The 24,575-nt window shown below is 27.3% G+C and overlaps 1 protein-coding gene across 1 annotated transcript; it reads left to right on the forward strand.

Annotated features, from left to right (window-relative positions):
• Positions 1-6,329: 6,329 nt before the first annotated feature.
• Positions 6,330-11,271, forward strand: LOC110605406 (plant cysteine oxidase 2). Its single transcript, XM_043952731.1, has 5 exons — positions 6,330-7,118; positions 7,947-8,065; positions 8,163-8,325; positions 10,492-10,725; positions 10,836-11,271. The coding sequence occupies exons 1-5, from the start codon at positions 6,851-6,853 to the stop codon at positions 10,961-10,963; spliced, it is 912 nt and encodes a 303-aa protein (XP_043808666.1). The 5' UTR covers positions 6,330-6,850; the 3' UTR covers positions 10,964-11,271.
• The last annotated feature ends 13,304 nt before the right edge of the window (positions 11,272-24,575 follow it).

Genomic DNA, 24,575 nt, shown 5'->3' on the forward strand with positions numbered 1-24,575 from the left:
GGCGTTCTAATATGGATCTCCTTCATGCTTAGTTAACTTATCAAGAATTTCTTATGACGTTCTCGAAACTGGAATCGCTTGATTATCTATGTTTCTATTCACATTGATTGGTTAGGGGTGTATTAGAGCAACCTTCACTCCATTATCTATGTTTCTAATCACATTCGTTGGTTAAAGGTGTAGTAAAGTAATCTTTTGGAAGATATCTTTGTCTTGTTCTTTGTCAAGTTGTGTGACGGGGTTTTTGATCACATATTGATTTTGGGTTCCGCATCAGTAATGATACGCATAAGAAAATGGCATGATGTTTTAAAGATTTAAAATAAAAAACTCTAAATCATGACAAATCAAGCTACTATCACTTAATTCATTACTTATGAGATAAGAACTATATTTGGAAAGCATAGAAGAGTAAGAAAATAAGAAACACGAATACAATTTCAGATCGTGCAATGCATGTATATCCAAATTGCATTTAAGCCAATTTTATTATTTGGGTATTTTAGTATTTTGTGAGATTTATTTTAAATTAATTTGGCCTATATTAAAAGACAAATTCGTGTAACCCATTTAGGAAGGAGATTTCTCCAAGATAATTTAAGAAAATAATCTTTAATGTAATTTAGGTTTGACTAGATACACTTTCTATGTTGTAATTACACATTCCTACAATAAAATTACAGTTTAAAGGCTATAAAAACACCCTTAAGGTGGCAGTTACAATTAGCCAATGAATATAATAATGTTATGGACAATATTTGATTCTTCTTCATTAATTAGCAATTTATCAAGGTTTAACCATCACTTGTTGGTCTTGGGTTCCGCATCACTTACACAACCATCATTTGAGTAATCCATAGACAGATTATTTTCCATATGGATTTCTCAGACAAGTTAGTACAATGCACATATTTGTAAAATAATCACCTACATATTAGTTCTAAATATCTCATACATTTCAATTTATGAGATCAATTGCTTCCTCTAAAAGGAAAGAACATAATATATATCAGTCTCAACATCTCTAATCATTATCCAATCATGATAAAAACATCGACCAGGAACATTTGGAAACATTATTTAAATGCAATAGGAATCTCACAATTATAACTATATTATAATTTCTTTTGCATAGTAATATAGTCTCATGGACTTTATTTTTACTCGGAATTTAATTAACATTAAAGATAAATAATTGTCTTTATAAAATATATTTAAATACTTAAAATATATGAAAAATAATATTCAACTACAACCAACAGATTGACTGTATGTCATATTACTAACAATCTCTCTCTTGTACTAAAGTCGATCACCCATATGAATTATCACATAGGTATATATACAGTAATTATGTTTCTACTGAAACAATGCCTTAATAAGAGAATCTTTAAGATTCTTATTAGTGGAACTCACTTTATCTCCACATCTTTCATTTTAATGATCTCTTTAATCATTTGAAATTGCTTAAGTATGTACTTGGATCTTTAATAAGATCTGGGTTTCTTTGCTTATGTAATTGGGCCAACAATACTAGGAACAACACTAAGTTCAAAAATGAACTTCTTAATCTAAAACTGTTTCCTTTGCTACCTAGGATATAGAAGTGTACTTAGCTTTTATTATAAAATCTGCAGTGGTCTCTAATTTAGAACCTTTCCAGCTTATTGCTCCATCATTTAGAGTAAAATTGAAATCAGATTGAGATTTGTTATCATAAAAAACTAATTAGAAATTCACATCCGAATATCCATGAACTTTAAGTTCATCAGTCCCTTCAAGTAATATAGTTAGGAATCCTTTCTAGGATTCCTCCATACTAAACCGTTTTAGCACTTTGCTACTGTAAGTGGATTTGGATAAACCAAGCAACCTATTAGATCTATCTCTATAGATTTTAATTCCCAGAATATAAATGGCTTCTCTCAAATCCTTCATGAAAAAATTCTTTGACAACTAAATCTTTACATATTACAGTAATGAAATGTCATTTCCTATTATTACTATGTCATCTACATATAAAATAAAAAATATAACTCCACTCTCACTATTCTTCTTGTACACAAGGTTCATCCATATTATAAAATCAAATTGTTTGATTGTTTTATTAAAATGAATGTTCCAACTGCACGAAGCTTGTGTTTCCATAGCATACATTACAGTCTCTGTTTTCGGTTTCACTTGGATGTAAGTTTGTGGTTCTTGAACTTTTTCAAATTCTATTTGACTCCTGCTGATTCTTTCAAAAGAAATATTTTTTAGAAAGATAGCATGTCTTGAGACAAACACCTTTTCTCATAAACTTACATTTATCTAACTTAGCTCCCAACTTATCAAATACCAGACGCATCACATAAGCATCCCATCCTTAAATTTTAATATGTGAGAAGACTAACTTTTTTTTAGTTCATATCTCATGTGGAATCTTATCAATAGATTTCTATTAAAAAGGTATATCGCAGTTTGTAAGGCATAACCCTAAAAGGACGAAGGTAAGTCTGCAAGACTTGTCATGAAATATACCATATCTAATAAAGTACGGTTTCTATTTTATGAAATTTTATTGTATTGTGGTATTCCAAGTGGAGTCCATTATAAGAGAATCTCATTATCAGTTAGATAATCATGAAACTATTGACTCAAGTATTCACCACCTCAATCGGATCTGAATGATTTAATACATTTATGGCTGAAATAATAAATATATATACATACATTTATAATTAACTAATTAAATTATTCAAATCATATCGTTAAAATCTTTAATGATTAAGTAGAATATATAATTATTTTTAATTATTTTATAATATTATTAATAATTATTTAATAATTAATAGAAAGAGTTATATTTAAATTATATAAATAATTTAATTCATAAAAGTAGTTAAAAATATTAAATAATCAAAGAAAATATATATATATAGGCTAAACTTTAATTAAGTTAAATTTCGAATAACTTAAAAATAATTATTTTATTTATAAAATTATATTGAAACTATATGAAATATAAAATATATTATTAAAACTATATAGTGTAATTATAATATTATCAATATATATATATATAAAATTGATTGTGTGGTATGATTTTGGTATGGTTTTTGACAAACAATCAGAACCAGAACTAAATACTTAAATAAGTTTCATTTAATTTCTATAAAATTAATTTTTTTTTTCAGTTTTAGTTTAATTTTTTGATTCGATTCTATTCAAGACCTTTAAATACCATGCACAAACTTATATATAGTCTTCGCTCCGATGAATAATTAATTTATTAAAAATATTAAGATAATTTAAAACATTTAAACCTTTTTCTATTCTATGTTAGTACAATTTTTTTTTAAGTACAAATGATTTGTAAGTGTTTATATATATTTTTTAATTTTTTCATAATACAATTTGGCAAAATTTCTTTCCAACAGGAAAAAATTTCAATCTAATCATACTTACTGTTTTTTTTTTAAAAAAACTCTTCTCAATAATCATCCTTATCATAGTTGATTATTTATTTTTCAAAATTTTAATCAATCATTATTGTACAATGATATTTTTTATTAACTAATTTGTTATGCTATATCACTTAAAAATAATGAAAAAATACAAAATTTAAAGTTTATTATATAATAAATTCACTAGTAAAAAATATAATTTATAACAACTAATTATTTTTTTCTCTCTAAAAAATAATTAGCAACTCAACCACTCATAATTTAAAATTACGCATGCCACACTCATTTAGAAAATCCTTCTTTTTTAATAATTAATCACTTGTTAAATAAGAGTTTTTAATCTGGACCTTTTAGTCATAATTTCTTTTTAATACGATTTTACTTAAAATTTTCTAAATAAAATTTTAATAATAATAATAATTTTGTTTGTGTTATTTTGAACTAAATAGAATTAATCTTAATGGAGCAGGGCATACTATGTGAAAAAAAAAATCCACAATATATTTTATATTACCAAATAATCAATTTAATAAATAAGACGAAAAAACGAATCAATAAAATGCGTAAAATGAGAAAAACTTTGAAAAAAATAGGGTGGAACTTGATATTGGAGAGATATATCTTATTAAATTAATACAAGATCAACATCATATTGATTTTAATTTTGAATCAAATAAAAATAAACAAAACTTTATCAAAATTATTAATTTTATTATAGATGTGGATCCATATTATATATATATATATTATTATGATTATAACATGGAAAAAAAACATAAAAAAGAGTTTGCTAGGGAAAGGTTTCAAAACTTAAATATTATTAAAATAAATGAACAATTCGTAGTGACTTTTTTTAAATGTAAAATAATTAAGTTCTGAAATTTATTATTTTTTAAGATTATTTATAGGAAAAATGTATTTTTCACTTTTTCTCTTGTTTTTCATGAAAAAATAACAACTATGTTTTTCTTTCAAAATAGAAAACAAAGAAATTTTTTGAATTTTTTATATATTGATGAGTTCTCCACGGATAAGAGATCTTATAGAAATTTTTTCTTTTTATTGTATTTCAAGCATTCACCTTAATAATAATTAGGTAGAATTTAATAGTTTTAATGATTGATTAAATTGAAAAGGAGTGACCTTTGCAATTTTGAGAACCATTAAAAAGCGACGGCGAGAGAATGAGAGTGAAAAAGCAAAAAAGTTAGGGTTTTATTTTGCCTGGCCGAAGGAGCTTTCGCCTCTGAGTCTCTTCTCTGATAGGTGATTTAGTGTCTTATTTGCTTTTTTAGGAGGCTTGTCTAGTTTTTTTTGTGTTTTATTTATTATGGTTGGGTTTGTATCGGTCTAATCACTAACCGATGGTAAAGAGGATTTAATTTTCGTATTTTCTTTTCAACTGGTGGTCTTTACCTCTATTTAAAGGGAGGGCACTTGCATGACGAAGGCAATTTGGGGCTGCACCTATATGTCTGTTGACCACCACTCTCGTGAGAGTTCTGTCGCATCGCCTCCTTTTGAATAATGTTTGTTTTGTTGGTTAATTAGAGCTCTTTTCACAATGTTTGCTTGTTTAGCTGCAGGAAACTAGCTTACTCTTAGACATGCAACAATCATTTTCTCTTATTCTATTTTTAATGTGTTGGAGCTCGACAGAGTTGCTTTACGTTATGAGCTCTCTCTTTAGATTAGATTGGGTTATAGTTTGTTGGATATGAATTAAATTTTCTTTATTCTAATTTATATTGGTTGGCCATCAAGCTTTTGAAATGCATGGTAAAAACAATTAATTAAATTATACTTTTGAAAAACTAAAAATAACTTTTTTTTTCATTCTCACTCATTTATAAAAAGAAAATAAAAATAATTTTATTTTTAATACGGCATCCTATCAACAAATATTTTATATATCAAATGTTAATATAAATATACTAAATAATTTTAATATTTAATTATATAAAATAGGTAGATAACTTTAAAGAAGTAAATGAAGATATTTGAATGCAAAATTTATCAATTTTTTTTATTTTTCAATATATATTTTTTTTAAAAAATTTTGATCGCAGATGAAGATGTGCAAATGAAAGTGGTGAATATTATTATTGAAAAACGTTGTGAAAGAAGGAAATTAAGTAAACGTAGGAAAATGTAGCATTTATTATCTATCAATTTAAGATAATCTGATTGATTATTTTTATTTTTATCAGAAGATTGAGTTTCTTATTAAAGTCTTGAGCCCATATATATAACTGTGCCTCTTTAAATTAAAACCAAAATAACTATTCACTCATTATGTAATATTTTTTTTTAATTTTAAAAAATATATTAAAATGTATAAAAATTTATTTATTTATTTTAATAGTTAAATATTAAAAAAATTTAAAATATTTTTAATATGAATAAATTTTTTATAAAATTAGGAGATCAAATAATACTTTTTTTAAAGTATATAAATTAAATAATAAAATATTTAATGTTTAAAATTAATAGGAAGAATAATTAGTATATATTTTAATATATTTTGAATTTTTTAGAATAAAAAATTAAATAATAATTTTTTTTAAATTAAATTAAAAAATTTTGTGTGCATGACCAATATTGCTCTTTTTTGGTTGGATACAAATCACAACAAAAGGTTTTTTGATTTGGATATTCATAGAACGAAATCTCATCTGGCCAAAGACAAACCCATGAATTTAAAAAAAAAAACAAAAAGGAAAATCCACATCAATGAGAGAAAAATCCAAAATTTCCAAAATGAGTAGGTTTAAAAGTTAAACCCTAATTAAAGAGAAAAGATTTTTATAAATTTATCACAGTGAAAAAAAGGATAAAAAGGAGGGGGGGCAAAATGAGAAAAACACAGGAGAAGGAAGAGTAGATAAACAAAAACTCCTGGTATTAGGAACAGCCCATAGAAAAGCTAAGCAATGGCCCCTGGTTTTCAATCTCTCAAAGAATCTATAACCCTAGAAACCTCCAATTGTCTGCTCCCATTTATACCCATCTCTCTTCAATCCCTTCCCTACAATCTCCTTAATCAACAAAAACAGGGATGCTTCTTTTCACATCATCATCAGTATCTCTGTCTTCCTCTTTTTACCTCGTGTGCTGTACTATTTTATCCTAGAAAAGGGGAAAATAAAAATACTATCATATACCCATTTCCTTCTCTGTTTTGGTATTAAAACTTTGGGTATACCGTAGCTTTTGCGTTTTCTGCAATACCCATCTGTGTTACTTTTTGTTTTGGCTGAAATTTGAGCCTTCCCACCTTGTCTCACTTGTTAGAGAGCTCAATTATCGGATTTGCATCGATACCCACATAGCAATTTTGTTGTTTTGGTTGACGTGGGAAATTTTTTGAGGATTCCCATTTGAGGAATTGTTGGGGCTGAATGGGGATTGAGACAAGTGTGGCTAACAAGAAGGAAAAAGAGTTTTGTGAATTGGAGAAAGCAAAGAATCCAATTCTGGACCCGTATCCGAATCCAAAAGCCAATACGAATAGCAAAGGGAAGAAGGGCCGGCGACGGCACCTCAAGAAGGCGGCTGTTGTATCGCCGGTTCAAAAGCTTTATGACACTTGCAAAGAAGTATTTAAAGATCGTCGTCCTGGAATTGTTCCTCATCCTGATAGTATCGATAAGCTGAGGGCGGTTTTGGGTATGTGATTCCTTTATCCGTTTCTGTTTGATGGTGGGTTAGATTGGTGAGAGGGTTTTAATCAATTTGATTTAAGTGTTAAAAATGTCATTTGCTTAAAAGGGGCAGACATTAGAATTTAATAATATGGCTGCATTTTAGGATTGGTTTATGGGTTTAACTTGTGGCAATTCTGATTAAGCAAGTTATTCATACCATAAAATGAAAATGGTTCATTGTTAGTTTTAGTTTTTATCCGTATATCTGTTAGTATTCAACATTGACATGATTGTTCTTGATGGAGACTTACATTTTACATGTAAAGATTGCCATAGTAAAATTAAGATTTTTTAAGCAATTAGGCCTTACATTACCTTTTCCATTAGCAGCCAGTTGTCTTGTTAATCATGGTTTATTTTAACTATGTTTTTCTATCGGGGAATGGGACATTGATATCTTCGTATTTTGTCTCTTTAATAGTAAATTTGTGTATTTTTTAATCTTGTTGTTGTACTAATTTATTATATAGAAACTGGTGTTTATTTGTACCATTGTTCATCTTGTGTGTTCTCCTTGGATCAAAGTTATGCTATTTACTTGGTGACTTTGCTTTCATTTATTCTGCCAGTTATAAGTTTTATTTTAATAGCAAGTGGCGATTATATATATGTGTTTATGGATGTGAGATATATTTGAAATTGATTGTTTATTCTGTTTGTAATTGATTGATATTAGAGCTCAGAGCACAGTTAAAAATGCAAATCAAATCTTGGATTCTGATTCTGCTAGATTAATCTTGTTTCTCATTTACTTTGTAGTTGATTATTAATGGCTGTTTCCTTTTTAAAGATGACATCAAACCAGAGGATGTTGGTCTGAGTCCAGAAATGCCATACTTTCGTTCTCCTGCTGCTGGGAGAACCCCTGCAATAAGATACCTGCATCTCCATGAATGTGACAAATTCTCGGTGTGTATGACTTTGAGGTGCTTTTATGGTCAATTTGAGAACTGAGGAATGATGTTCTAATTTGAGTTCTCTATTTTTTTTTTTTCTATTATCACAGATAGGTATCTTCTGCTTCCCACCATCAGGTGTGATACCCCTTCATAATCATCCTGGAATGACTGTTTTTAGCAAGTTGCTATTTGGGACGCTGCACATTAAATCATATGACTGGGTGGTTGATGGCCCTTGTAATGTGTCTGCTGTGGCCAATCCTTCAGATGGTGAGTAATCTCTCTTTCTCACTCATACACTTTATATATATATTTATTTTTTTTTGTTTTGAACAAATATTATATGCTCTGGTAGTTAAATTTATAAGCACAAACAATCCTGAACATCATTTCATCAGGCATAGACTTATAGAGCATAGACTTATAAAGCAAAGGGAAATTTACTAGTTAGTTCCTATCTTATGGGAAATTCATTAGTTGATCTCTCGGTTTTGAAAAAGATACATTAAAACATTCATTTTTAAAAAGTTTATTAATTAGTTCCTCTCTTTATTTTAACTATTAAGAATTATAAAAAAAAGTCTAAAATGCCCTCGATACGGTTGGACTTATTAGTAGACTTTTTACAAAATTGAGAAATTCTAATAAGTTAATAAGTTTTTTTAAATCACAGGAACTAAATAGTAAAACGTCATGAATGTTTTTAAGTATGTTTCAAAATTGAGGGACTAACTAATAAGTTTTCAATTTACATAGGGACTACATAGTTATTTTTCCTAAAACAAATGGAAGCTGGTGGAGCATGTCAACATAAATGTTCTAAATAGTTTGGAAGTGAGTGAACAAATATGAATATTTTAGGATAAAATAAACCAGTAGGGATGTGAGGTTTTGTTCTGGTTTGGGGTCTGCCTAAAAACTGAAACGGAACCAAATTTATGATTCTGATTCAATTTAATTTTTGCTACTTGGGTTTTGGTTTGACTGAGTTCAAGTTCATTTTCGGCTTTTGAAACAATTTTTTGCAATTTTTGTCGTGAAAAATTATACTTGGTTTGCTTTTTTGCTTTTTGTAGTTAGATACTAACACACTACATTATAAAATATATTCCAAGGTGATTTACCACATTTATAAAGGAGCAGAACGGAAAATAATATCCAGTTTTGTGTGTGTGTGTATATATATATATATAAATAGCTCTTGGTTCATTATGAGTACGGTTTCATTCTATTTTTAGTTTAGTTCATAAGAAGGAACTAGAACTGAACCAAAATAATACATTAGTTTAGTGTTGATACTGTTTTTTGTTTTATTTGGCAACTGTCAAGAACCATATACTCCAAATTGAAAAGGAGAAAAAACTGCTTTCTGATAAAGTATTATTTTAGACATTAAAAAAGTACTTAGTAGTTTTTGAAATCTTTTGTATTTAGTTTAAATTAATTTTTGATACCATTTGACTAACAATAGGAGTGTGCAAACAATCATTTAATGAAACCAAAAAATTGAGATAATGATGCTAATAGTAATGTACCAAAATAAGAGAGGAAGTTAACCGAATCAAATTAAATTTAGTTGGTTTGGTTCAAAATTCTTGCTTTTACAATTTACATAATATCCAAACTCAGCCATACTCGATTAAATAATACTGTTTCATTATTTCTGGTCTCCCCCACTTAGTTCCCTCCCCAATCAGTTTGGCCCATTCATCATCTAACACGCTAATTCACAGTTCAAAAACAAACTCTATAAGAACTAAACATTAAAGTCTCCAGAGATTTGCATGTCCTATTACAATTCATATAGACGCTCAATTACAAGAATGATGTGATGAGAGAGGACGGAGACTTGGATAAAGAGAGAAACACTGAGAAGACTTCGATGGAGAGGAACACTGTGAGAAGACTTTGATAGAGAGAAACACCTTGAAGAGAGCATATAGAGTTGATTGATCTATGTGCAGTCCATTGAGGCAAGGGGAGAAGGCATCATCAAGCTGCTTTAGAGGGCATGTACTTGCTTGGTTGCTGGACATCGACAATCTAATAGATTAAGCGCCTGAGAGGAGAGATTAGCCAACATACCCAGTGAAATTACTTTGTTGGAGTTGGGGCTTATGTGCATGACAATGAGAGCAGAGTTTAGTCTAAACAATGTAGCTTAGGCAATAGGTAAATAATTGGGCTCTTTAACTTTTGGATATTAAGCTGGTCTTATGGGCTTGGGTTGTTTAGGTTCAAGGCCTAAGGTTAGTTAGATAGTTTAATAGATATAACTGAATCGAACTGAAACTAAAGTTCTTAAAGAATAATGCAAATAATTAAAAAAAAGAATTAAAATCTTAAGTATGACAGGAAGTTAAATTTTATATTTGTTCTCCTTTTCTTGCTTGACAGTGAAATTATCCTCAACATCTTATTCTTTTGTTAATGCAGTGAAGCAGTCTGAAATCCAGCAACCACCAGTGCAGCTGGCCAAGGTGAAGATCAACTCCAACTTCACTGCACCTTGCAACCCAACCATCCTTTACCCTGCTGAAGGAGGCAACATGCACCGTTTCACAGCGGTGACAGCGTGTGCAGTTCTAGACGTACTGGGCCCTCCATATTCAGATGCAGAAGGTCGGCATTGCACATACTACTATGACTTCCCATTTGGCAATTTCTCAGGTACCATGTAGTATCTTCACATAGTTCATCTTGATTTAACATTGTCTACCTGCAATGTTTGGGAACTGAGTTCATGAAATTGATACTTGGGCTTTTGTCTGCGAATTCAGTTGATGGGGTTTCTGTGCCTGAAGAGGAGAGAGAAAGTTATGCGTGGCTTCAAGACAAGGGGAAGCAGCCTGAGGAATTTGCTGTGGTTGGAGAACTGTATGGAGGTCCGAAAATTGTGGAGCACTAAGCCAAACCTCTCTTACATTTAAAACCTTCTGTGTCTGTTGACATAGGCTGCTGCCTGGTTCTTTGCAGCAGATTACAGTAGACTTTTTTTTTTTTTTTTTTTTTTTTAAATTTATTTAAATTGTGCCCTTTGTGGGTTTTTCTTTATGGAACATGAAGCAGGCACTTGGTGCTTTTTCACTCTGCAGTTGCTGTACATAAAAGGGTAAAGAAAGGGGACAAAGGTCTTGTAGATTGCACCAGAAAGAGGTTGATAGTTGAATCAGAAAACATTACATGTGCACTTTTTTAAAAATTATTTTTTTCAAAGGGTTGGTCACTGTCATCTCTGATTTTCATTTCTTCAGGTTTTGTTTTCTTTGATTTGCTTTCTCTATGAGCAGCAACCTAAGTTTTATAGGAGCATGGTAAGCCTTCAAGTAGTTGTGCAACTTCAGGGACAGACAGGTTGCTTCTTTTATTGGTAAGATTTCCTAAAAATAAGTGTCAACTTTATAGGTCCTGTCTCCCCTGTTGTATGAAACATTATTTTATTATAATAAACAATTAAGATGTGATAATTGTATATACGAGTAGGAAAATTATTTTGCTGTTTAGGCTTTGATGAAATTATTGTAATTATTTATAAATGAAATGTTGATATTTTAACAACTTAATTTCATGTTTCAAATATATTATATTTGAACAAAATAATAAAAAATAAAAAAAAAATAAAATGAAGAATTTAGCTGCACATTTGGGTTTGGATTTAAGCTAAAAAAAACCACTTAATATATTTATTTTTTTATTTAATAAGGCAAATTTAAGTATTCATTTTTTATTCTTTTAATATATGATATTTTAAACTTAATATACATGAAGAATTCATTTATAAAAGAAAGTAAATAAGTATCAATTTATAGAAATAGAGAGTTAAATAATAATTAACATATAAAATTTAAATTAGGAGAGTATTATCTTAATAAAAATAAACGGAGACTAAATTATAAATTTGATAAAACTTAAAGAATTAAATTATAATTTATAAATACTTAACTTTATTCGAGAAAATAATTATTCATTTCGTTTTATAATTTTTATTTATTTTATTTTTTCATATACATTAATAAATATATATTTTTTTATTAATTTTTAAATTATATTTATTTTAAATATATTAATTTTTATTAAATATTAAAAATATTTTAAAATAAAATTAAGTAAAATTATAATACGTAATTTATATGTTATTATAATTTAAAAAGAGAAAATAATAATTTTAAAATAATTGAAAAAAAAAAGAAAAAATTGTGAGACAAAAAAGAATATAATTTTATTTAAGAAAAAACCTAAGGATCAAATGGATTCACATTTAATTTGAATGGATGGGATGTATGTGTATTTTTATAAGTCAAATTTACACTTTTACTCTTATACTTAGTTTCCTAAGCCAATATGTACCATTTAAAATTCTCTCTTATTTATTAAATATTATAAGTTTTTTAAAAAATTTACTATTTTTTTTTATGCACATAGTAATTAATCTATGTTTGTTTTTTTTATATATAATTATTTTTTATCAACATTAGATTGAAAAAAATTATACATAAGTTTAATTTATGACTTATTTACTATATTACTATTATAAAATAAATTATAGGATACATATTAAATAATATAAATTATTATTTTATAATAAAATAATATATATTTTTAAATTAAATTGACTTAATGATCATGTTATTATTTTATTTCAATATTTTTTACCAATTTCCATTGTTATTCATATTTATTTATATAAATATTTGAAATTATAAATATCATTTAAAATTTCTCAAAGAATTCTCATCAATTAATAATATAATGATGTTGATTTATAAAGAAGAGTAATATTTTAATGCAATATTATTTTAATCTTAATTAAATTTAATTATATGTATAAAATGATTTTAATCTTAATTAAACTGAATCACATATAATGTATAAAAAATAAATTAACCAAAATTTAATTGATTCACTTTATAGTTAATATAGAATTAATCTTAATTCGTATTACTAACAATGAATGCACATATAATTATTTTGATATTAAATAAATTTATTTGAATGTAATTGATATATTTTTTTTATTTTAATTTAATTAAATCAAATATAATATAATTCATTAAATCAAATATAGCATATGTAATATTATTTTAAGTTTAATTCAATTTAATAAGATATAATGTACATAAAATAAATTATTTTTTATTTAATTAACTCACATTTAAGGGATACAAGATTTATTTTGATATTAATTTAATGAATTAACAAATTGATCTTAATTCATATTATGAATTAATCACATATAGTTTATGTAAAAGTATTTTATCTTAATTATCTTTGTTTATACATAGTGGACATATTTTTTTTTATCTTAATTTAGTTAAATCAAATATAATATAATGTATATAATATATATAATATGATTTTAATTTTATTTTAATTTAATTAGATATAAATTGATTTTAATTCAATTGACTCACACATATTAAATATAAAATGATTTTGATCTTAATTTAATTGACTCACTTTATTGTTGACACTAATTAAATTTTTTTTTTTTTTTTTTTGAAATAGGGGGTGGGGGAGTCTAACATTTGACCTCACAAGGCTACAAGGACGCATGACGCATTTTCCACCAGGCTAAGTCTCGGAGTGCACTAATTAATTTTATAGTTGAATAATATGAATTGATTTTAATTCATATTACTCACATACAGCGAATATGAAATTATTTTGAATGTAATTAAATTTAATTATGTGTAATGTATTGTTTTTAATTTAATTGACTCAATTTTTTTTAAATAAAACTACTGATTGTATTAATAAAATTTTATTAAATAAAGAGAAATATCATCCCAAACAAAGAGACAATTATCCCTAATAGATTCTCTAGTCAAAGTATGAGCAGTTAGAGTAGTATTACAACGAACTCATCTAATAGAAATATTAGTTCTAGAGTCTAATAAAAATTTATAATTATTTAAAATCAAACCCCTGCATAAAATAATTTGGCAAAGATGCTTCTCCTTTTTTCTCATCTCTCGAGTATAAATCATTAAAATATCCCGAACAAAGCCATGAGAAGAGAGTTTCTACGAGATAAAGCTCGAAATAAGGTTTCAAGACTGACGTTATCGTTGCGATTTCGAAAACCCATAATAACTAATAAACCTCCATTGAACATTACCTTCCGAAACAATCGAATCAATAAAAATTGAAAAAAAACCAACCACAGAAAAAGATACATGACTCTTTCACATTAACGAAAGGTTTCCTCCCAATCATTGTCTATTGACTGAGAAGCAACCATCAAAATATAAACAATTACGAAAAAATTTTATACGAGAACTAAAAGGTTTTGTTTTCATAAAAAATAAAATGTATTGGATTGTACGTGAGAAACCTCCCCATTGTACAGAAATCATAAGTGACAATCGAAATATCTCTAGAACTCTTAATAGGTACAATAATATCTCCTTCTTCATCGATAGTCAATTGACGCAGACTGTCTTCCATGGAGAAGGGGAAATAAGAAATTAAGTTTAAGGAAGAGAAAAAAGCGAGAGTATCAAGTTACAAAGGGACTACGGAGAGAAACTTAATTGACTCAATTTATAATTGACATAAAGTGAATTAATTCTAATTTAATAGACTCATTTTATAATTCATAGAGTATAAATAGATCTTTAACTTATATTATCTATATATATATATATAGTGGATATAAATTTATTTGTTTGTAATTAAATTTAATTACATTTAGTGGATATTATATAATTTTTATATTAATTCAATTATATAAAATATAGTGTACAGAAAAGAAATTAATTTTAATTCAATTAATATATGAATATAAGATAATTTTAATTTTAATTTAATTAAATCAAATTAAAATTGTAATAAAGTTGATGATAATTCAATAACTCACTTTATAGTTCATATATTATGAATTAATCTTAATTCAAATGGGCTCAAACATAATGCAAATAATATAAATCGAACTTATTCAATTGACTTATTTATAATAGATATACTAAGATTTAATTTAGTTAATTTAATTAATTTTATTATAAAAATTATAATGTAATATTATATTATAAAATAATAATATATACTTTTATAAGCATATATAAACAGCTACGGTGAAACCTGTTATACATCTCAATAGCCTCTAATAATATTCCTACCTCTCATCCATATCATTTACAGCTTTGATCTTAAATCTCTCTATCCTCTTACTTCTCAATAAACATATGAACATTTCTCTCCTATACATCTAGAAAGAGAAATTACCTTATTTTTGTATGTCTTTTGAAGAACAAGAGAGGAAGATATCACAAATATGGTAGCAGTGGTCAATGTGTATCCCTAAATGATATTCCTCGGTAGTGGTAGTAGAAGAAGCAAAAATCACTGACTTTTTGGACTAATGTACATCTTAGAAGGAGTTTTGGAAAAATGTTAAATATATGAAGTATGGACTTTTCTAATAATAGATTTCTTTTGATTTCAAACAAGTAGCTGTTGCAAGTATTTTAAGTGGATATATAGATCTTTCATAAAGTTTTCAAAACAAGCCTTTGTTATGATTATGGGCTTGTTGAACGACATTAGAGGAATGGAGCTTGAAAAGGAAATAAATGCAGAAAAGAAGAAGATGGAGAATGGAATAGGGATTGAAGGAGATTGGTTTAATATGTGGATAGGTAGTTAACTGTTATTATCCTTGAACTTGTATTTTTCATATCGTTGTTATCCTTAAACTTTGCAAAATGTAAGACCAATTGTCCTTGAACTTGCAATATGTGACACTATTGTCCCTTCTATCCTAGTGTTACCTTTAGTTCTTCAAAATTTTTAAATCTTCACATTCATTTACTCAAGTTTTTCTTTTTCTTTTATTATAGATGGATTTTTTTTAGTGGAAATTAATCCCACCAAGATAAAGTTAGTAAATATTTATTTTTGAGAAATCTAATGATATTAATACTAATATAATACGATAATTAAATAATACTATATTTTAGTCGATCAAAGATAATTAATAAAAAAATTAAATAAAGGAACCTCTAATTTAATAGAATAAAAAAAAATAGATAATATATTATTGAAATTTAAAAATAAAAGTAAAGGATGTATATATTAAGTTTGACATAATTCAATTACATAAAATATTTTAAACAGCTATATCTTTAAATTTTATAGAGCTTAGATGTAATTAATTTTTTTTTTTCTTTTCATGGTGATACATTCACACCGTACAATTATAAATTCACTCATTAAAAAGATGGCCTCGTTGAAAATTAATTTCTTTCTGCCACAGCTTCTAGCCCTAATTGCTTTCAAATATACACAAAAATAAATAAATAAATAAAAGAGATGTGAGCTCAGAAATTATAATGTATAGACCCAAATCTCAGATTCAATTTCTTAATTGAACCCTAATCTAATTGTTTGACGTATTGGAATAAAGAAATCACTAGCTGCCCTAAAAGTCTCTGGTCAGCTCCTTTGACAGGTGTGCTCATAATTTTTTTTTTCTTCAAAATAAAAAAAAAATATATAATGTGGGCACAATTCCTGCTACATGAGGGTTAAAATATAAGGCCTAAATGGTCAAATTTGTTCATGACATGACTAATTAAGTTTTTATAAATTTTAATAATGATTTCATAAACCTAAATACTATATTTATATAATCATCAATATCATTTTGTATTATATTGTAATTATGGGATAATGCTATAATAATATAATTGAGGTTTTATTTTTTTTTAAAAAAAAAAACGCAGCAATTTTATTAATAGACTAATAAGTTTTTATTAATAGATTAATGAGTTTTTAACCATTTGGTATAATTGATGAAAATTTAAAAATATAGATTTAAATTAATTATTTTTATAATATAAAATAAAATTATAAATAATTGAAAAAAATATAATTTTTTTGATAATTATATCATATTATATTATGATAATATATAGAAAATATGTTGATAACGGGACATCTCTGTTAGAATTAAAAAGTAGCACTTTAGAAATATAAGTATACATCATATTTTTGTAAATAATATAATAAAAAATTTTTATGATCAGAATTAAATCATTTAATGAATATTACTCTTAGTATTATTTTATATGAATATTTATATTTATATATTTTCAACTATTAATTTTTTTTACTTTAGCTTTAATACATTAAGACTTAATAATAATATCTTAACAACTATTATAAAATTATCATCTTAATACTATTAGATAATAATTTATCAATAATTTAAAATTATTATAAAATAAGATTAAGTTTTTAATATATATAAAAATATACTTAATAACATTATTCACATTTTTTATTCATCGTGAAAAATATGTAAATTACTAAATTATATTATGACAGTAGAAACATGCGTAGTCATTTTTAAATTATCATTGTTGATTTATAACTGTAATTTAAGTATATAAAAATAATAATTTACAATTATTGCTTTAAATTCATTTTTATTGTAGCATAATTTTTTTTCTCTGGATGAATTGGTTTATAAAAATAAATATTAATCTATATAAATTTATAAAATAAAATATAAAATTCCTCTAAAGTTTATGCCTTTATTTATATATTCTAATTCGGATAATTTAGCTCATGCTGTTAAATTAATAACAATTTTATTCACTTGATTAAATTAAAAAAATAATATTTATCAATTAAAAAAAAGCATGAATCATAGGGAAATTAAAAAGAAAAAAGTTTTTTTTATACAGTAATCAATCAAATAATATTACTGTTATTCATATTATAATTTTTTGGATATGAATAGGTAAAAGAAGAGAGAATATTAAGCGGTTGTTTTGACAATCACTTCTATTTAAGTTAGTATGACTAATGAGTTAGTTATGAAATTGATTGTTGAAAGAATAACGTACATGATATAGAGGCTGTGAGCTCTTTATACAGTGTAAGATACACTTTGAATAAAATATGAAATTCAAAACAAGATAGGATATAAAATCGTAAATAAATAAGATAGAATATGTAATCATATCAAATAAGGATAGTATTCTCATATAGATAATGTCCTATTGTGATTATAATCATAGTTGATGTGATTTGAATTATTATGACTCAAATTTAATATATTTTAATATTGATATATATTAGTAGTCCCTTCTATAGTGATCAAATCTTTAGGTTTGATATTGAATTATTCGCTTTGATAAATTTGTCGCCTTACACAAATTTGGTGACAAATCACTTTGGTGATTATTTTGACTTTTCCCTTGGGGAATTAATGCGGAATTCAGAATCAATATGAGATCAAAACTCCTGTCACGATAAAGAATAAGACAAAGACATCTTCTAGAAGGTTGCTCTACGTGATTAGAAACATAGATAATCAAGCGAAGGTTGCTCTACCACACCCCTAACCAACCAATGTGATTAGAAACCTAAATAATCAAGCGGTTCCAATTTCAAAAGCGCTACAAGAAATTCTTGATAAGTTAACTAAGTATGGAGGAGATTCATATTAGAACGCCATAAGGTTAAATCTTGATAAGTTGCTAAATAATAGAGAAGAACCAAATATTGTTCATAACATCATTTTTATTCATTGACTTCTTATGGCTGCCACCTTAAGAGTATTTTTATAGCTTTCAAATCCTAATTCTATTGTAAGAATGTGTAATTATAATATAGGAAGGTATCTAGTCAAATAATCAAACCTGGATTATATTAAAGATCATTTTCCTAAATTATTTTGGAGAAAACTCCTTCCTAAATAGGTTGCACGAATTTGCCTTCTAATATAAGCCAAATTAATTTTAAAAAAATCTCATAAAATACTAAAATACCAAAATAGCAAAATTGGTCTAAATATAATTTGGCCATACATGCATTACGCTCTGAAATTGTATTGCGCGTTCACACATGTATTGAAAAGAGTGTGACTTGTTTCTTTATTCTTCCATACTTTTTAAATATAGTTTTCATCTCGTAAGTCTTGAATTGAGCGATAGTAACTTAATTTGTCATGATTTGAAGTTTTCTATTTTAAAATTTTGAAGTATCATATTATTTTCTTGCTCGTATCAGGAACTTGTTGTCTTGTAGTACTCTAGTAATGATTTGCTTTGATTTTTCCAATGAATTTGTCGCCTTGTGTTTTGACCTTGGAGGCTATAGTTTCTTTGCTACTTATGTTTATGGTAATGATATTTTATGGGCGCATTTTAATTCAGATGAGAGGACTAAAGTTATTAATATATAACTAAAATATAAGTATTTTAATAGATGAATTTGTATGGTTAAATAAATGTTACCTGACTTATGTTTCCATCTATTTTAATGGCTTGATATTAATGAGATTTGATATTATACTACTATCATGAGAAACTGCATGGACATCAGTTACTGATGAGAGCATGCAGATCGCCTAAGGGGCAATTAGTTTCTAGAAATGACGCTCTTATATTGCTTATGTGGGCTTAAAAGGGTGCTCTTACGTCACTTAAGTGGGCAATTGATTGCCTCAAAGGATGTTTTTACATCACCTATGGTCACTCTTATGTCACCTAAGTGGGTAATTGATTGCCTAAAAGGGCTCTTACGTCTCCTAGGTGCTTTTTTACGCACCTAAATGGGCATTAATTTATTTGGAAGGGTGCTATTACATAGCGTAGGGGAGCAATAGGTCGCTTGATTTTGAGGAAAAATTTTTCAATATGTGGAGCGTGCTATCATTTTAGAATTGTGCGTCTTTTATAGGTGACAACCCATTAAATCTCATCTGCAAAATTAATTTTTATACAAGATATAAAATCATAAAAATTGAATTTGTATGAGATGACCCATAATGACATGCAGAGTCTAAATAAAAAAATAAATTCAAAGTGAAAAGTGATTATCACTTACCGCTAGTTGTGATTATCACTTACCGCTAGTTGTTTAAGTACGTAGTATTATTTAGTTGATATGTATAAATAACACCATTTTGCAATAAAATAATTTGTAATTTTTCTTTCTCACTCTTTTTTTTTTGTTTCTTTTCTTTTTAAATGAAAGGTTTTCTTTAAGTCATTAACATGATGGTAAATCTTATAAACTTCATGCTTAATGGGACTTGAAGGATACTTAAAAGTAAAAATGCATGTCATTTAATGACAGCGAGATTACATCACTGATTTAGCGATATTATCATAAAATATGTCGCCATAGTAGCAACAGACATAAATTCAATCGCAAAAAGTTTGCAATGAGAGTATTAAAATACATGATTAATTTCATAGAAAATTTATTACATAAGTATTTTGCGACGAAACATAACCTTTAGCGACGAAAATTATTCGTCACAAAAGTCCAAATTTCTAATTATTTGATTACAATCTCCTTTACATATAACTTTTTATATCATTCCCGCAACAGCATCAATAATATTGTTTACATTATAATTATTTAAATATAAACTTATAAAATAAAAAAAATATTGAATGAGTTGCTTTAACAACATTGTGAAGTCCTAAATAAAATAAAATATAAAATTTTATTATAAAAATAATATTTTAATATAGATAATATATCATTATAATTAAAATTTTAATACCTAATTTAGAATTATAAAATATTTAAATAATTTACGTAATTTGAATTATTAAAATTTAAATTTAATATATTTTAATATTTATATACATCAATTACAACTAATTTCAGCAACTAAATTTAAAACCTTATTTGTTTGTCGAAACATATTTTTCATGAGATATTAAAAAATATTCCATTGCAAAAGTATTTTTTAAAATATTATTTTTAATTTTAATTGTGATTTACAAATAAAAAATATTAATAAATTTATATAAAATATTGTAAATAATATCCTGAAGTCCAGAATTTTTTTTTTTGAGAAAAGTAATTTCTTTTTTATAAATGAGTTAATTTTTTATTTAATTAAAAAAAATTTTCATTTATTATTATTTTTTTAAATATCCAAACATCAAAAAATTAAAAAAGATTTTTTCTTAAAAAAACCCATGGAGGTTAATATTAAAAGTAGGCAATTTAAATAAATATAAATTCAAATAAAAATTTGACTTTTTAGTTCAACTAGTCTAATCGGTGATTTCATGGGTTATTTATTTCATTATGGTGATGATTCAAGAATACGAAAAGGCATGGTTTGTTTAATTATTAGTTTTTATTCAGAAATTTGTTTTCATATATATTACATTAAATTTGTTAAAATTTTCAATCCAATAATTTTGAAATCACAGTAGTAGTGTTTGACCAAGCCAAAATCTTGTGTCATTTACGTGCATGTTGTGTGCTTTCTTTGCGGCTATTATACCAACTTTAACGATTTTGTTTTATTTAATTATTTTTTTAGAAAGTTCAATTAGGATTTAAAAATGATATTTATATTATTAAATAACAGAAATATTTTGCAGTTTTTTTGGATTTTGTTAGAGTAAATTTCAAATCTAATCCCGATACAAAATAATAAAAAATATTGAGATTGTGACACATATACACATGATAAAAAAAATACGAGTTAACTTTTTTATCTTGTATGATCGACAGTAGAAAACTCAATTTATAAGAGTCTGAAAATCAGACCATCAATACCCTTAACTTTTTTAATATCCAAAACAAGCCGGACGACTTTTTCAATATTCGTATCATACACAATAATTAAATATAAAGACTATTGATCCCAATAAAGGTCATATAGACCGGGCCCAACCTTATGAAACCAAAGCAAGACAACCGACCTCCACATAAGGGTGAACACTTGGTCGGTTCAATTCAAAATCGAACTGAATAAATCGAAAATCGAAAATCGAAATTTTAGTATTTATAAAAATCAAACCGAACCAATTTTAGTGAGAACTGAATCAAACCAAATCGGTTTGATTGATTCGGTTTGAATTTTTAATAACTTTTAATTTTTTATACTTTATTTTTAGTATTTTAAAATTTAATTGAAATATTTTAACTTTAATATGATTTAATCTCTCTATATTATTAAAAATAATATATTATTATCATTAATCAGTTCGATTCGATTTTTTTGATTTTTTTCTGATCAAAACCCAACAGAATTGAAATAACCAAAATTTTTGAAATTAAAAACCGAACCGAACTGAAATGAATAAAAAACTGAACCGAATTTTCAAATTAATTCGGTTCGGTCGATTTTTTCGTTTGAACCGAATACTGCTCATCCCTACCTCTACGCAATAGTCGGCTCCTCTAGCCCTCTTCGAGGTATTAAATGCGCGTGCAAAAAAGCTGTCCAGCTACTGATACTCCCACTAAAGGGTATGGGCTCAACGGCTCTGCATTGATTAGTCATCTGTCAATCGCTTGACATACTTGCCGCATCCCATTTGATGGGACTTAAAGTAGGAATTCGAAATACAAATATCCCTGGATCCATCTCCTCGAAAAAAAAACACAGCTCTCTCCTCTCTCAAACTCTAATAGTTTCATTCTCCCTGAAACTGAAAGCTCTTCAAAAGAACTAAGGCCCAAAGAAGCCAATCCCTCTCATACTCACGGAAGAACCCTCAAAATGGAGGCCCTCTAGAGATGCCTTATAAATGTCTTATTATTCCTTTCCTCTTATTTTCTCCTTATGTTAATGAATTTTAGATAACCATTGAATGGAACCGCTGCCTAGGTGTGCACATCTAGACACCCCGCTAGATCTCAGTTAATCAAGTGGCATCATTTGTAGGAAAACGAAAGAGATTATCCTATTACCGGAGTTTTCAAACCAAACCCATTGAGATCCACATGGCAAACCAAGAAACTAATAGCCAAACAACAAAAAAGACGGAAAGAAAGAGAGATGGTGAAAAGACCCAGGGATCACCAGTTATATCTAAAAGCCGCACGATGAAAAATTAGATAGAGAAAGATGGTGAAGTGAGAAGAAAGAGCAACACAAAGGTGATCATTTCAACCATGGAAAGGAGTGACATGCACAAATAGCCCACGTTGTCCAGTTACTTTCTCTACCTCAAAGCATTTTTGCTATTATGAATTAGTAAAAAAAGTTTACTATCTTAGATGAAAGCCTGGTGTATGTGAACTCGAATATGATAAATACACTGAAGTAGCTTAAAAACTCTCATTCATCTTAATATTAGGATAAATCCGTTGCAAAAGGGATTATTCATTTAAAGCATGTAGCTTTATGATTAGAAAACTGTGGAATAATTTATGTATGAGAAATATTACTTGTTAGATTCTTTAGAATCATATAAGGTGATATAGTTGACTAAAATTAATATTTGCATTCTTTTGAAATATGAAGTTAAAATATCTTGCAATTCAAATTAATAACGAAGCATTTTTGTTATATATACTTTGTGCAAGCCTTAATTTTCTAGAAAAATTTGCAAGAGAAAGGTTAGAGAGTCAAGGCTAAGAGTCCGAAAGCCACCCGAGGGAAAAACACTTGGGAGAAATAGGGCTAAAGCTGCCCGGAAGCTAGGGAGCAAAAATGCTCAAGGACGAACCCAGGGCTAAAAGAGCTTGAAAGATGTACAAAAGCAAACGTGCTCAAAAAGAGAGTAAGGGCTGAAGAGTCCGGAAGTCAACCAACAAATCAAAGAGCTAGTCAAAACTAAAAAGCCCAAAAGAAAATGGAGGGTAAAAAGCGATGGGAAAGATGACCAGGGCTGAGAACCTAGAAGACAACTTGAAGCTAAGTATATTATTACGCAACCTAGTATTCATTGACAAATGTTATTCAATTAACAGTGAGTGTTCTCATCTCGTATTTATATATATACAGTGTAAGTTTTTGTTTTGCAGATAAATTTCAAAAGTAAGGAAAAGGCTAAAAAGCCCAAAATCGCCAGTAAGGCCACGAGTCTGAATTCTTGGGATTGCCAATAAGGACACAAGCCTGAATCTCGGATATGCCAAGAAAGGCCAAGAGCCCGAACCATGAATCTAAGTATCTTGTATAATACAATATTCATTAACAAATATTATTCAATGGACAACCAGCGTTCTCGCTACATCTATACTTTGTGCAGGTTTTTATCTTTTACAGATAAATTTTACAAATAAAAGAAAGGCCACGAGACTACGTCATGAAATCACAATAAGGCCACGAGCTTAAATACTCGAAAACAAACTGAGGGCAAAAGAGCTCGAAATCGAAGTTAGGGCTAAGCGCCCAGAAGAAATAAAAGAGCAAAAATGCTCAAAAGCACACTAAGGGTAGGAGAGCTCGGAAATAAAAACTTAGGGCTACGAGCCCGAAATAAAATAGAGAGCCTAAGAAGCTCGAACAAAAATTAGGAATAAGAGCTCGGAAAATATAAAAAGCAAAAGCACTCGGATAAAAATCAGAGCAATAAAAACCCAAAAGACACTTAATCGCAAAAAGCTCGAAAAAAGATACGGAGCTAATGAGCTCGATAAAAAAAAAAATCAAAGCTAAAGAGCCCGAAAAAACGCTCGTGAAAAATAATCGGGGCTAAAAAGCCCGAGATAATGTAAAGAGTAAAAGGGTCAGGTGTAAAAGAATCAAGGCTAAAAGCTTGGAACAAGAACCCAAAGAAGCTCAGGCATAAAAACACTCG

Source organism: Manihot esculenta, chromosome 17 (assembly GCF_001659605.2).
Source record: "Manihot esculenta cultivar AM560-2 chromosome 17, M.esculenta_v8, whole genome shotgun sequence".
Lineage (NCBI taxonomy): Eukaryota > Viridiplantae > Streptophyta > Magnoliopsida > Malpighiales > Euphorbiaceae > Manihot > Manihot esculenta.